This window comes from Somniosus microcephalus, chromosome 25, assembly GCF_052327205.1.
Source record: "Somniosus microcephalus isolate GS21.2 chromosome 25, FLI_Smic_1.0, whole genome shotgun sequence".
Lineage (NCBI taxonomy): Eukaryota > Metazoa > Chordata > Chondrichthyes > Squaliformes > Somniosidae > Somniosus > Somniosus microcephalus.
Genome location: NC_141011.1, coordinates 41,094,416 through 41,110,054, shown reverse-complemented (window position 1 = coordinate 41,110,054; position 15,639 = coordinate 41,094,416). Strand labels below are relative to the sequence as shown.

At 45.3% G+C, this 15,639-nt stretch overlaps 1 protein-coding gene across 3 annotated transcripts in view; it reads right to left on the bottom strand.

Annotated features, from left to right (window-relative positions):
• Positions 1-252: 252 nt before the first annotated feature.
• The window catches only part of LOC147100728 (uncharacterized), a 35,798-nt gene continuing 20,411 nt past the window's right edge, over positions 253-15,639 (bottom strand). For 2 of the 3 annotated variants that reach the window (XM_085967269.1, XM_085967270.1), the window contains exons 4-9: positions 14,268-14,376; positions 13,406-13,533; positions 11,485-11,592; positions 9,352-9,470; positions 6,575-6,731; positions 253-4,759 (exon numbers count right to left, since the gene is read on the bottom strand). In XM_085967269.1, the coding sequence (XP_085823395.1) occupies positions 4,611-4,759; positions 6,575-6,731; positions 9,352-9,470; positions 11,485-11,592; positions 13,406-13,533; positions 14,268-14,376 (770 nt within the window). In that variant the 3' untranslated portion in view covers positions 253-4,610. The remainder of the gene's footprint in view (positions 4,760-6,574; positions 6,732-9,351; positions 9,471-11,484; positions 11,593-13,405; positions 13,534-14,267; positions 14,377-15,639) is intronic. The other variant, XR_015073542.1, reaches the window with a different exon arrangement.

The following is a 15,639-nucleotide window of genomic DNA, read 5'->3' as shown; positions in this document are numbered from 1 at the left end:
CAGCAGGTGACAGAAGGCCACAGTGAGGGAATAGCAGCCTGTATTATTAAATGAAAGGTTATTCTTGAAGTGCAGTCTTAGAAGCAGCCAACCTTCTCCTGTCAAACTTTCAGGCCAACTTGTTTCATTCTGTGTGGGGCTATCAATTGTCCCAAAAAAGGATTTAACTGATTGATAACCAACTTAATTTATTGACCCGTGAGGTGGTCGCACGGCTTTCCGTGATTAAAATAATTCACAAGACAAAGAATCTCAGGACCCAAAATAAACTAATAATTGTGGGACACCATTAACATGTTCAGTCACATAAATGTATCTGAGATTATAAATTCATATTATAACTCGTTCATCTGAGATTTACAAACATTGTAATAGTTGGATTTCACACTGCACAATAGCATTGGCATCTTAAGAATGCACAACTTGGCATTAGGTGGGCACTGACCCAAGCCATTCGTGGGCTACTGACCCAGTGCACTGCAAGCTCCATTTCTCCAGGAGCTGCTCAGCACAGCACCTGTATCAGCCTGAATGCAAGAAAGCTTTATGTAGGACCCTCACACTCCTGCAACAGCTCAGTAAGGGCACTGCACCGTACAGAATTCAGCTAGACTAGCAGAAAGGATCCAGGTTCAAGCCGTTAGCAGCTGGGGGGGGTAAAGCAACTGAAGTGCTATAACTGGGCTCAACACCCCTGGACTAGAGAAAGATAAAGGGAAAACGAAATAAATCTCATAGGGTCACCACTCCTGATTGCTAACGAGTGATCCTTGCTGGGAAGGGGGAGGGGAGAAGAGAGAATCAGAACTGAGCTCAGCTGTGACGCTCACTGTGGTGAGACAGCTTAGTCTAGGTTCACACAGGAAGATTAGCCACGTGAGCAAGCTACCAGAGGGCAGCCAGCACCTGTGGGCCATTCCACCGGAAGCAGCAGCACCTTCAGGGTGGGGGGGTGGAAATGGGCAGGCAGGTGGCTGGAGCTCCACAAACAATCAGCAGCTGTTGCCGAGCCTGTGCATCCTGCGATTCCCTCCGTCGCTGCCAGTAATGCCTCTACAATCGGAGCACGAATGATCGCATCTTAATAATACAGTAACATTTCTTTTTTTTTTTTTAAAAGTATACAAGTACAGAAATCGATAAAATAAAATAAAGGAACATTGCATGATTGTCATTCGATAAAACAAGAATATTCTCTGTGAAAGTACGAAACACATCACTAAACCTGGGCATCAGGGAGCAGAGCTGAATTTAAACTCTAGTTTGAACTGATTCAGACGCAAACCAGCCAGATTGGGCCACAGGGTAAATCGTCAAACAGTCAAAAGGCTAAGAGGAGATTTGATAGAGGCGTTTAACATCATGAAGGGTTTAGATAAAGGAAATAAAGAGCTGTTTCCAATGGCTGAAGGGTTGATAACCAGAGGGCACAGATTTAAGGTGATTGGCAAAAGAACCAGAGGTGAGATGAGGAAAAACTTCTTTATACAACAAGTTGTTAGGATTTGGAACGCACTGCCTGATAGGGTGGTGGAAACAGATTCAGTAGTAGCCTTCAAAAGGGAACTGGATAATTACTTGGGAGAAAAAATTGCAGGGATATGGGGAAAGAGCGGCAGGAGTGGGACTAACGGGATTGCTCTTCGAAAGAGCCAGCGCAGACTCGGTGGGCCGAATAGCCTCCTTCTGTGCTGTACTATTCTATGATTCGAAGGCCAATTAAGTAGGTGCAAATATTCAAACACGACATTTTAGATCACATGGTATAATCCCTGAAGGATTAGAAGACTAACGACTGGCCTGTGCCACATTTCAAGAGACCTACACAGTTCAACTGTTCTAGAACCTGTACCCCTAGTTACTGAGACTCAGGCCAATAACCAGTCACCTCAACAGATGTAACAAGGTGTATTTTGGAGACAGCTAGGCTCGTAGATAGATGAAATTATTTTTAAATTAAATAGAATTTATTTATGGGAGCTACAACTTTTGCTTGCATTTTTTTTGTTGCAAATTGCACGTCTTTTTAAATGTGAAACCAAACTAGCTCTATAGGTTCCAAAATGCTTGCAATCATCGGTGTTACATCACACACAATTTAGGGAAAAAACAGAGCAGTGCGACTGCAATCCCCACCAGCTGCTGCACTGGCCCATTCAGAGCTTGGAGTAGATTCAGTCTTCCCTTCCTCCTGTAGTCTTCAGACCCAAGCTTGACATCAGCTAATCATTACTTCCTGATTTACCAAATTTTCTCTTTCACCACTTTCAACGTTGCTGCTTTCCTGCGTAAGGAAACCAGACTCCACACCGTGGCTTCTCAATGAAACGCCAGACTGCCCACCTCCTGTTCCCTTGATCACGGATATTGCCACAGCCTGGGGAGGGAATAGGTCGCACTGGGTTTGAAACCTTCACGCAGAAGAACATGGAAGCCAGGGCGGCAATGCTGGCTTTACCCAGAGGGTGGTGGGGGTCTGGGACTCTGTCTGAAAGGGTGGTAGAGGCAGAGATCCTCTTCACATCTTAAAAAATACTTGGATATACGCCTGAAGTGCCGTAACCTACATGGCTACGGACCAAGAGCTGGGAAGTGGGATTAGGCTGGATTGCACTTTTTTGGTCGGCACAGACACGATGGGCCGAATGGCCTCCTTCTGTGCCGTAAATTTATATGATTCCATGAATCCTGCTCCAAACTGCGGAAATCCGCTCAACACGAGCTGTATGCACATCAGGAAGCTTCGACCAGCTCAACCTCCGCTGGTACTTCTCTACGATACCACTTTGTGAAGTTGGTCTTAACACACGTCTCTAATACAATGGGCGCCAGCAGAACTTGGCCGCACCTTAGCCAAAGATGCCAGCTGGGTCTGAGGTGCGAATTTTCTGTCATCTTGCTCGCAGGGCAGGAGGATGAGTCCCCCCAGGGTGAGCAATTGGCGCGCCAGCAGGCATTGTGTGAGGTAATACTACCTACTGTGCAGAGCTGTGTAATTGAGCTGTTCATCCACATCTTCGCAGTAAAAACACTCTCCTACCGCCAGCTCCAGATTTCACCATAAAAAGGTGTCACAAATAGGTTTGTGGATTCTACTGAGCCAAGTAGCTTCCTCGTGGACAGCACGGTGAAAAACCCGCCAAATGTGTTGTGATCAGCTGAAAGCAGACAGACCCATTTTCTTCCGCTTTTTTTCGGCTGCCATCGGTCCCTGTGTTTCTGGTCTCTCTCTCGGCTCAATACTGACATGTGGCCAGTGGTTCTTACTCGGACAAATGAAGCCCAGTTTGTCGCTGCAAATGGACCCTGGCCTGACAACAAGAGGGACCGCGCTCTCCCCTTCCTCCCCCCAATGAATAGTTAGTGTGAATGGTGACACGACATTAGAGGTGAAATTAACATTCATTGCATTCACAAAATGGTGAAACTAAATGCATTTCATACGAGAATGAAGAAACAGTGCGGTTGGCAAAAAAAACAGGAGAAAATTCACTGCACATAATTATTTCCATTAAAAAGTTTAAATTTTTTAAAATAAAAATTGACCATTCATTTCTATGCCATTCTGTTACAACAGTGGTTACTTTCTTTCTAACCGTCCATCTCCCAACTCCGCTCTGTTGCCTTTTCACTATTAAAGAGTCTAGTGATTGTGATAATGTTTGTAAGCAATCCTAAACTGTCCAGTAATTGTCAATATAAAAGCACTTATATTTCTAAATAAATTACTTTTTTGAACCTACAGTGTACATTAGACCCAATTCTGTTAAATCAATTAAGTTACAGGATTGTAACAGAGGTCAGTATTGCATATAAAACAGCAAAAATGACAAAAAAATCCATGCATAATCTGAGCCCCATCAGTTACACATATGCTTGCGCTGACCCACCATCATCAAGCCACGAATTGGGATGGAAATATTCTTCCAATTCACTGACAGAAAAATTCTCATCAGCACATCCCAGGGTAGTCTGAAGAAGACGTTTAATCCCTCCTCAAAAGACGACCTCCACACTCCTGGTGTATTGTTGAGGGGGCCTCAACTACAGCAGAAGCATCTGAGCTCCATCCGCGTTGTTCTGGAGTTCAATACCCTTACAGGCAGACAATGGACTGAACAATCGGCTGCTGGTTGCTGCAGAAAAGCACATGAAATGGACAAGTGGGGTTTCGCTTCGAGGGGTGGGAAGGGAGGTGGAAGGCAACGAGTTTCTACTGATCCTACAGCAGATACTTACAAACGTTTTATGCTGGATCTCTCCTTTCTTCCTGTCAACCGTTCACAATGCCAGGCGTTGCCAATTGCCGACTGTTGGTATAACGGCAGGTTCTGGGTGGGACATTACAGAACCAGACCCCCATGGTGGGTTAACTCATTCTCCCCACCGCCGCCCCCCCCCACCCCCCCATACCAGGCTGGTGTATCTGCTACCACTCTAACCCACTACTTAGAATAAAACTCTTCCTTTACAGGTATCAGTCCATAAGAGTGACACGACAGTATGCGGAACAGCTCTCCGATCACTTTATTCCCTCTCTGCCCCCCGGCAAGTTACTGTTGCGTTTTGCGATTAAACATGGTCCTCACTTCCTGCCATGCGTTTCTTTTTCAGGGCACTTCGGTTTTAATAACTGTGCCATCGAGTGCTTCGTTCCGCAGGTCCACCGCCGAACCGTTCCTCCAAGACTGCTCCGCAGCTGCAGCAACCTGAATCGTCCAGAGGAAGTTCTCCTTCGTGATAAAGGGCTGCTCCTTCCCTGAGGGAGGAAGATCAGACAATTACTCTAAAATAATTTTAAAAAGCAATGCATCTAAAGTAAGCAACAAACTATTAGACCCAGTGCTCCAGCTTAGTGCGCACCGCCATCAGTATTGCGCCTTTCTCCTCCATCTTTCCTGAAGGAGCGGACAGTTGCTGGGGTACGGTTCCATGGGTAAAGGCAGCATTCCTGTCCCCCACCCATTCGTCATGTGTCAGCTGTTGCTCAGTTGCTGGCACTCCGAGTCAGAAGGTTGCGGGCTCCAGTCCCACTCCAGGGACTTGAACACAAAATCTAGGCCGACACGGAGGGAGTGCTGCACTGTCAAAGGTGCCGTCTTTCAGATGAGACATTAAGTCGAAGCTCCGTCTGCTCTCTCAGGAGGACATAAAAGATCCTGTTGCACTATTTCTAAGAGGAGCGGGGGTGCTCTCCCTGGTTTACTGGGGCAATATTTATCCCTCAACCAATATCACTAAAACAGATTATCTGGACATTATCTCATCACTGTTTGTGGGAGCTTGCTGTGCGCAAATTGGCTGCCACGTTTCCTATATTACAACAGTGACTACACGTCAAAAATACTTAATTGGCTGTAAAACACTTGGGACATCCTGAGGTTGTGAAAGGCGCTACAGAAATGCAAGGCTTTCTTTTTTCTTCCATCTCTCCTGAAGGAGTGGACAGTCACTGGGGTATGGTTCCACGAGTGACAGCAGCACTCCTGCATCCCACCCATTCTTGATGTGTAAGCCTAAACGACGAGTATCGACAGGATATTTGACTGTTGTGGTGAGGTTAATTATAACACCCACCGCCGTCATTCCAGCCAAGATCAGTCAAGTATAGACCTTCCGAGACTGTGCGATGCATTTGCCCACTGAGGCATCAGCTTGGTACTGCTTTTAAAAATCAAACTATTCAAAGATTTAGGACTGGCCTGATAGATGAAATTACCCGGTGACCTACTCTGGAAACTACAGGGGTGTAGGCACAGGACGAGGGCAAGACTCAGCCGTGATGCTCTCCCTGCACTCACACAGCCCATCATTCCCCATTGCTGGAGCTTGTACAAGGTGGCAAATGGTTGCCGATTCCCAGCAGGAGTCAGCGCTTTCAAAGACAGAGGGGCAAAAATTGGGAGCCAAGGAGTAAGGAGAGAATCATGAGAATTTAAATAGAAAGAAAGACTTGTATTTATCGAATGCTTTTTACATTCCAAGGACTCCCCAAAAGAGTTTCATAGCCAATTAATTATTTCCTGAATGGTAGTCACTGTTGTTTCTGTAGGTAAATGCAGCAGCCAATTTGCTCACAGGAAGTTCCCCACAACGAGATGACTGACCAGTTAATCTGTTTGATGGTGATTGTTGCCCAAGACATCTTGCTCTTTTTCGAAAATACGCCATGGGATTTTTATGCCCACCTGAACCTCAGTTCAACATCTCATACGAAAGACGGCACCTCCAACAATGTAGCACTCCTTCTGAAGCACCACTCCGACAGCGAGACTTGAACCCCGACTCGAGGCGAGTGTTACACCTTGCTGCACTTAATTCAGCACCAACTCTACCGAGCCCCCCCGAACCTGAAGACAGTTGCATTTATAAAGCACCTTTTACAGCCTTAGGATGCCCCAAAGCGCTTCACAGCCAATGAAGTACTTTTGAAGTGTAGTCACTGTTGTAATGTAGGAAGGCCACCCTTGGACTTTGGGCAACCAGTGAGCTAACCATATTCTCAAAGCAATTTTAAAATGCAAAATGGAATTATGGATCCAACAGATTGCAACGTTTCTGCCCCTTTGCTAACCTTTCAGAGTCTTGAGGAAGTGTTTCAGCAGCTCTCTATAAGCATCTTTGTATCGGTCAAAATGCAAGTGGGAGCACACAGGCCTGGGTGTGCCTTGCTCAGTTATTCCCAGCGCGTTCTGATTGTCCATCTTCAGTGTCCCTTCTGACCCGTGAACCTTGAAGGATTCAAAAATGAAAATTGTGAAAGTGCACATCACTTTAGCATGCTTCACCCTACTTGTAAGGTGAGTAACACCACTTCCCCAAATGAGGGTAGCACAAACACAGAGTGAAAGAGGAGAAACAGCAGTACTGATGTCATAGAATCATAGACATTTACAGCACAGGAGGCCGCCATTTGGCCCATCGTGTCTGTGCCGGCTGAAAAAGAACCAACCAGCCTAATTCCACTTTCCAGCTCTTGGTCCGTAGCCTTGTAGATTACATAGGAACACAAGTAGGCCATTGAGATCATGGCTGATCTGTGGCCTAACTCCATATGCCCATCTTTGGGCCATATCCCTTAATACCTTTGGTTAACAAAAAGTTATCAATCTCTGATTTTAAATTAACAATTGATCTAGCATCAATTGGCGCTTGCGGAAGAGAGTTCCAAACTTCTACCACCCTTTGTGTGAAGTGTTTCCTAATTTCACTCCTGAAAGGTCTGGCTCTAATTTTTAGACTATAGTCCTAGAATCCCCAACCAGCGGAAATAGTTTCTCTCTATCTACCCTACCTGTTCCCCTTAATATTTTGAAAACTTCGATGAGCTCACCCCTTAACCTTCTAAATTCTAAGGAATACAACCCTAGTTTGTGTAATCTCTCCTTGTAAGTTAACCCATGAAGTCCGGGTATCATTCTGGTAAACCTACGCTGCTCTCCCTCCAAGGACAATACATCCTTCCTAAGGTGTGGTGGCCAGAATTGCTCCCAGTACTCCAGGTGTGGTCTAACCAGGGTTTTGTATAGCTGCAGCATAACTTCTACCCCCTTGTATTTTAGTCCTCTAGATATAAAGATCAGCATTCCTTTAGCCTTTTTGATTATTTTCTGTACCTGTTCATGACATTTTAATGATCTACAGGAAACTTTGGTTTATCCGGAGGTTAAAAGTCCGGAAAGCTCTATCTACCGGCAAAATTCAGGAGCCGTTTCCTATAAGTTTTTTTTACTTCTCGTTGCTTTTTGTTTTCCCCAGTCAAGCTCTGCAAGGTCTGTAGCTAAGCAACAGCTTCAGCTAGAGACGCTTTTAAGCTGCAGCCAACTGTTTTGAAGCTGTAAGCAACAGGGTTTGTTGATTCACACGGAGCTGAAAATCTCCGTATGTTTTAACATTAGCGCTGGTTTGTCCGGCAGTTTTGATGGGACGGCAACAGCTCGGTCCCGTCGGTGCCGGATATCACAAAGTTTCCTGTATGTACCTGGACCCCCAAGTCTCTTTGGACCTCCACCTTTTTAGCTTTTCACCATTTAGAAAGTACCCTGTTCTATCCTTTTTAGGTCCAAAGTGGATGATCTCACATTTGCCTACATTGAAATCCATTTGCCACAGTTTTGCCCATTCGCTTAATCTGTCGATATTCCTTTGTAATTTTATGCTTTCATTTACACTGCCGCCTATCCTCGTGTCATCGGCAAATTTGGATATATGATCTTCTATGCCATTATAGAAGTCGTTAATAAATACTGTGAATAGTTGAGGCTCCAACACAGATCCCTGCGGGACACCACTAGTCACATCCTGCCAATTTGAGTACCTACCCATTATCCCTACTGCCTGTCTCCTGCCGCTCAGCCAATTTCCTAACCAGGTCAATAATTTGCCCTCAATTCCGTGAGCTTCTACCTTAGGTAACAGTCTCTTATGTGGGACTTTATCAAATGCCTTCCGGAAGTTCATATAAATAACATCCATACTCATTCCCCTGTCCACTACTTTAGTCACCTCCTCAAAAAATTCAATCAGGTTTGTCAGGCATGACCTACCTTTCACAAACCCATGCTGGCTCTCTGATCAACTGAAAATTTTCATGGTGTTCAGTCACCCTATCCTTAATTATAGACTCTAGTAATTTCCCGGCAACAGATGTTAGGCTAACTGGCCTATAATTCTCTGTCCTCCCTCGCTCGCCAATCTTAAATAGCGGAGTGACATGCACAATTTTCCAAGCTAAAGGACTTCAAGTGCATATCCAAGTACTTTTTAAATGTGATGAGGGTTTCTGCCTCTACCACCCTTTCAGGCAGTGAGTTCCAGACCCCTACCACCCTCTGCAATCCTACTATAAATTACTTTAAATCTATGCCCCAAAATATCCCTGAAATTAGTTTTTGGACTTTATACAGTATATAGAAGTAAAAATGATAAATACACCAGCCCCTCCTCTCCCCACCCAACTAAACACCAAGCTTAGCAAGGGGTTAATTCGCAAGTGTTCCTGCTCTTGATCATTACTCAGCAACAACCCCCACCCCCCCCCCACCCCATTGCTGGAAGTGTGTGCGTGGGTGTAGGGCGAACACAGAATTGATCCCAGCAATACTCCCTCACAGTCGAATGTGCACTGACAAAGACTGGCAATGTGGAAGCTGCATCCCGGGAAGAGCCAGTGCCTTCAGAAGAAGTGGGATGGAGGGGACTGACAGAAAGCTGGCAGCAGAAGGAGAGGTTAAAAAAAAAGGATAAAGAGGACAGAAAGCGAAAGAGCAAGAGGAAACTATCGAGCGAAAATAAAGCCGTAAAACACATTTGCTTCTATTTTATTATTGAGGTAGTATTCCAGTGACTTACCTCCAACCTTTGGTCACTGCTCCGTGTACAATGCTGGCTGACATCGAGCGTGACTATAGCACCACTGGCAAATTTCATACTGACCGAGACCGTGTCAGCATCCTTGAGGGCTGCAATTTCTGTCAGGAGTAGAGAATGGGTTGGAGTTAACCTCTGCACACTTCACAAAACTGCATTCATCCCAAAGACAGCTTCCGCCTTCCCTTTTTAAATTATTCCAACCTGTAGGATTCGTTTCCTGGTAATCATTCACAGTTCTTTTTCAATGATTTACTTTTTGCATCAGTTTAAAAAAAGTATTTTTCTTTGCTAGGTGTAGATCTCGTGGCAGATGCTCCACACACGTAATGATATCCTCACTGAAGAGTTTAAAAGCTGGCATAATCGTTACAGGTTTACCAGAATTTAAACTGCAGTAGGTAAAGAGAAGAGATAATAAAATATTAATACACTGTATGGTGTTCAGGACTCTGAGGGATCAGGCACTAAACCCATAGTCCGAGCTCAGTGCCAAAGTGCTGTGCAGTAAACTTCATCTCACCCTCATTTCGCCCCTCCCCCAGCAATATTTCCCCCGTCCCTCCTGAAGGTGCGGACTCTCGTTGGGGTCAAGGTCCAAGCACCAGATATTAACTCGCACGTGTGGCAATTCTTCCTGTACCAGGCCACTAAGCATCAGCAGGATATTCTATCATGAGGGGCTTCACAGCTGAGCCAATCCTGTTCTCGCCTGACGTCGACATAAATGCACCCCAGCAGGGGTCACTCGATAGCGATCAGGAGCAAAGCTCTGATTGGTTACCCCTCCTTAATAATCAACAAAATCTTTGTCAATACATAACTTTACTTTTTTGGCGGTGGCTCAGTGGGTAGCACTCTCATCTCGGAGTCAGAAGGTTGTGGGTTCAAGTCCCACTCCAGAGACTTGAGCACAAAATCCAGGCTGATACTCCAGTGCAGTGCTGAGGGAGTGCTGCACTGTCAGCGGTGCTGGCCTTCGGATAAGACGTTAAACCGAGGCCCCGCCTGCCCTCTCAGGTGGACGTAAAAGATCCCAGGGCCACTATTTTAAAGAGCTGGGGCGTTCTCCCCGGTGTCCTGGCCAATATTGATCTCTCAATTAACATCACTAAAACAGATTATCTGATCATTATCACTTTGCTGTTTGTAAATCGGTTTCCTACATTACAAGTGACTAAACTTCAAAAAGCACTTCATTGGCTGTTAAGCACTTTGAGGCGTTCTGAAGTCATGAAAGGCGCTATATAAATGTAAGTTCTTTCTTTTACTGATTTTACAGTCAGTAGTAGTGCAGGAAACAGCACTGGATTGGTCAGTTAAATAACATCCCTCTCTACATTGGGAATTAAATTACTTGCAATGGTTCTATTACTTAATGATGTGTGAATATCCCTCTCAAATGTCATTTCCACAAAGGCTTTGTAAGAGAACAATTTTTCAGTTTCACATGCATCATGAAAACAGTCTGTTTCCTGCATTTATTTAATGTGTTCCTGGGATGTGGGGAACACTGACAAGACTGTATTTATTGCCCATCCCGAGTTGCCCTGAAGGCATTAAGAGTCAAGCATGTAGTGTGGGACTGGCGACCAGACTGGGAAGGGGCAGCAGACTCCCTTCCCTGAAGGGCATTAGTGAACCAGTTGGGTTTTTATGACAAACCAGCTGCTTTGATTTGGTCGCCAGCCCACAAATTGTCAGATTTATTGAACTGGTCCTGGAAGGATTTAAACTCGTATCCTTTTGGGTTGATAATCAGTGCTGTAGCCACTAGGCTCCTGTGACCCATCTATTCCAACGACTTTTCAGATGGGACTTGACCAAGGACACAATGTACCCTCCCAAACTGAAGGGGACAGGAAAGGCACATGGGTAGAGAATAGCGAGTCAAAAAATATTATCCTTCAAATTCCCATTCCTACCCCCTCTCCAGACCTATATTCAAGCTTCAATCAGAAGTTTGTTTGCTAGATTCAAGGTCCTGAATCAGACAGAGATGTGAATTTGACAAAACAGATTCAAATCTACCATTGCGAAGATTCCTCCCTCGCCACCTGCGGACGAGCTCTTTGTTACAAACACTGTCTTATTAAACGTTCATCCAGTTTGTACCTTGGCAGAAGGCATGACCCAAGGAGAATATGGTATCTGGAGCGTTTTCTCCAAGAAGCCAGCAGACAGTATCCAGGTCGTGTACCACGCCATCATAGAATATTCCACCTATTTAAAAGAAAACAACTCAGACGGTTTTGCCAGTAGGGCAGAGAGCTGCAATTATATTACAATGCACAGAGGATTTCAGAGTCTGGAGCAGGTTTCAGCAACAGAAAGGGCTGAAACATCACAAGACACGGGGAAGTCCGAGCAGATTATCCGTCTATTCTCAACATCAAGATACACATGAACATACAAAAAATGACGGGCAGAAAAAGGCCAGCTGGTCCATCAAGCCTGCCCACACTCATGATGGCCGGAGCATCGCGACGGAAAACTTCCCACCACCCCCCGCAGCCTTGCAATCCCCTGGGAGGGGCAAAACCCCCCCCAGGGTCAGTAAGTTTTGGGGGGGGGGGCTGGAAAATTCCTCTCTGACCCCCTCAGGCGATCAAAACCAGTCCAGGAGATCACCTGGACCAAGTGTTTGTTATCTGATCCACTTACCGTCTATACGGTGCCATCTCTGCCCCCGTTAAGAACTGGTCCAGCTCCCTCTTGAAGCCATAAAAGTGTCAGTATGCCCGAGTCATTCTAAATAACATACAGACACCAACCCTCACTCCTCACTGCTCCACCTTCATTTTTTGCTGGCGAGCATCATGGTCGACTGCTCCAACCAGCAAAGTGGTAATGTAGAAACATAGAATAATAGGAGCAGGAACAGGCCATTCGGCCCTTCGAGCCTGCTCCGCCATTCAATATGATCATGGCTGATCCTCTATCTCAATACCATATTCCCGCTCTCTCCCCATACCCCTTGATGCCTTTTGTGTCTAGAAATCTATCTATCTCCTTCTTAAATATATTCAGCGACTTGGCCTCCACAGCCTTCTGTGGTAGAGAACTCCACAGGTTCACCACCCTCTGAGTGAAGAAATTTCTCATCTCAGTCCCAAATGTCCTACCCCATATCCTGAGACTGTGACCCCCTTGTTCTAGACCCCCCAGCCAGGGGGAAACATCCTCCCTGCATCCAGTCTGCCTAGCCCGGTCAGAATTTTATACGTTTCAATGAGATCCCCTCATTCTTCTAAATTCTAGTGAATACAGGCCTAGTCGACCCAATCTCTCCTTATACGACAGTCCTGCCATCCCAGGATCAGTCTGGTGAACCTTCGCTGCACTCCCTCTATAGCAAGTATATTCTTTCTTAGGTAAGGAGACCAAAACTGCACACAGTACTCCAGGTGTGGTCTCACCAAGGCCCTGTATAACTGTAGTAAGACATCCTTGCTCCTGCACTCAAATCATCTTGCAATGAAGGCCAACATACCATTGATGCCGTGATGCAAACAGAAGTGGCTCAGGCAGTGTGCGGAACCACCAACATGGCAGGGAATGGGGAGCCAGCACTGCACCCTATCCATTACCATGAGACAATAGGAACTTGCAACTCCCTGCCAATGATCATTGGTCTGAATACACCAAAAGCTAATGAAGCACAGTGGGATCATGGTGCAATAGAATGGGACAAAACCAATCTGCTACAGAAACTGGAAAATTCCTCTCTGACCCCCTCAGGTGATCAAAACCAGTCCAGATCACCTGATCAGGTGAAAACCGATAATGCAGGTTAACGATTTGGGTAGACACCCTTCATCACAACCCAGGTTTCTATCAGAAGTGTTATCCCTTTTTAAATGTTGACAGACCGATTGTACAGTTCCAGTTTTTTCTGTTCTTATTTCATATTTTCAGCATTTTTCTTTTTACCCCAACTTGTTTCTCCAAATCAACTTTCCTCAGAATTGCCTATGTATAGAACTACCCCGTGTTTCAAATACAGAAAATGCCGTTTGCTTTTCCAAGCCCATACCTGTTTTTTTAATATAGCTGAGAGACGGAGAGGGGTAGGTCCGACTGACACTGACTATTCGCTGAATCCGCCCCAGAGCCTTATTGTGAACCTTCTTGTACAAGAACTGCACGGCTGGATCAAAACGTCTGCACGGAGACAGAAAATAGACAATAATGTCAAAGAGCAGAGCTCATCTATTTTTATTGTTATGAACTGCAATACTACATCGGTACCGAAGGAAGTTTATTCTGGCAGAACAGTGAATTATTGTTCAAACTTGGATTTCTCAAGATCATTTGGCAGTATTTCCAAAACTGGATTCAAGGGGTCACAATGGTGAAAATGTTGGGAACATCACCAATGTTATGTGACTTCAGTATATTTTTTTAAATAAAATATACTAGGCTCCCTGCCGTCTGTTTTTTTTGTTTTCGCCCCCATCTTCCCCAAAGCCTTTTTCTGAGGTACAGTTGCATGACCACCGGTCACGTCCAGTACCTCACCCACTCTCCATGTGTAGGTCAAGTAAATGCCAGGAAGCTCTCTGATTCTGGGAGGTGTTATAGGTGAACCTATTCCACCTGGTGTACACACAGACGCATGTACATGTGCGTACACACGTGCGTACGCACGCACACACACTCCAGCTGTGGTCAGGATCCCGGGCTGATTTTTCTTTCTCCTTCTGCCTGCCGAGATCAGGTAGCAACACAGAGACTGAGGATCAAATGGAGGGTCTTTCTGGTCTGTGCCACACTGGGCAGTACATTCACCCAGAGAGAGGTGCCACCCACTCTTTGATTTAACAAATAAGTTACCAATGCAATAACCAGCAGACAGGGGATTCCAGCACTAATCCCAGCTGGCAGGTTTTACTCACTTATACAGTCCACAGACCAGAGGTTTCCCACATCTTGCAGCTTCATCGAAGCATGACTCAGCCATTTGTTTGTCTAAACTCAGTAACTTTTCACAGAATACCCCTTTACCTGAAACACAAAGAAAATAATTGATTCACCTCAGAGTACCGTTATACGAGGCATAACAATCTTTCATGGTGCTCTGGTAGAGGCTGGTGTAGTTTCCGCTTTGGGCGAACTTGCGCTGGTTAGGCCACAGGTCAGGCTCTCGCTAAAATTCATTTGCATAATCACAAACGTAAAATCTTAAAAGAACCAGCGAAATCGGACAGCAGAACGGAACAGAATAGTTTCTTAAAAAAAAAATCCATTAAAAAGTATAACCTGGTGTATTGAAGAGTGGTAATTTGGTCCATACAGCTGAAAAAGAGGTTTATCACCAAAAAAAGCATTTTTAGTGAGGGTATCTAGTCCTCCACCTGCGAGAAACCAGATTTAAATTCACAGAACCAAAAAAAACTATTCTGAACCAGTTAATAGTTTCATTGGTGTACATCAGTCAGTTTCTGAGTAAATTAAATTGTTAAACGTGCCTACTCGTGCCTGTGTGCCTATGAAAATGAACGCAATTTGAAGAGCCTTCCCGAACCAGCGCAATCGGCAGAATCTTGCAATTTCAACCTGGGGGGGGGGGGTGCGGCCAGTTTTGTGGGCGGGGCCAAATCTGGGTGAACTGAATCTTGAAGCAGCGTAAAAGATAGCGTTTTCGGCCAATTTCACCAGCATTGCTCCCCTCCCTCGGTCAACGCTCTCTCTGGCTCTCAGTCTCCATCTCTGCCCGCAGCAGTGACAGCATGTGGAAGTCAGGCTTTTAGCCGTGGTGACCGAGGCGGGGAAGCTTAGACACTTATATTAGGGGTCACGGGATTTTCTCTTCCCCCCCCCCCTCCCCAAAGCCGAGGTTATTGACTGGAAAGCAAGTTATCTTAAATATGGAAATACTGCATAAGCTGGACGGTAAATGTAGTGACTTGATTGCACTGTAGTAACTATTGAAGGTGGAATTAGTGATCAACACTTGCACAACAACTGGATAAATCTCTAAGAATAGAGCAGGAGATTTAGAACAACTTGTATTTATATAGCACCTTTAACGTAGTAAAACGTCCCAAGGTGCTTCACAGGAGTATTATAAGACAAATAATTTGACACCGAGCCACAGAGAGAAATTAGGGCAGGTGACCAAAAGCTTGGTCAAAGAGGTAGGTTTTAAGGAGCGTCTTAAAGGAGGAAAGAGAGATAGAGAGACGGAGAGGTTTAGGCAGGGAATTCCAGAGCTTAGGACCTAGGCAACAGAAGGCACGGCCACCAAAGGTTGAGCGATTATGATCA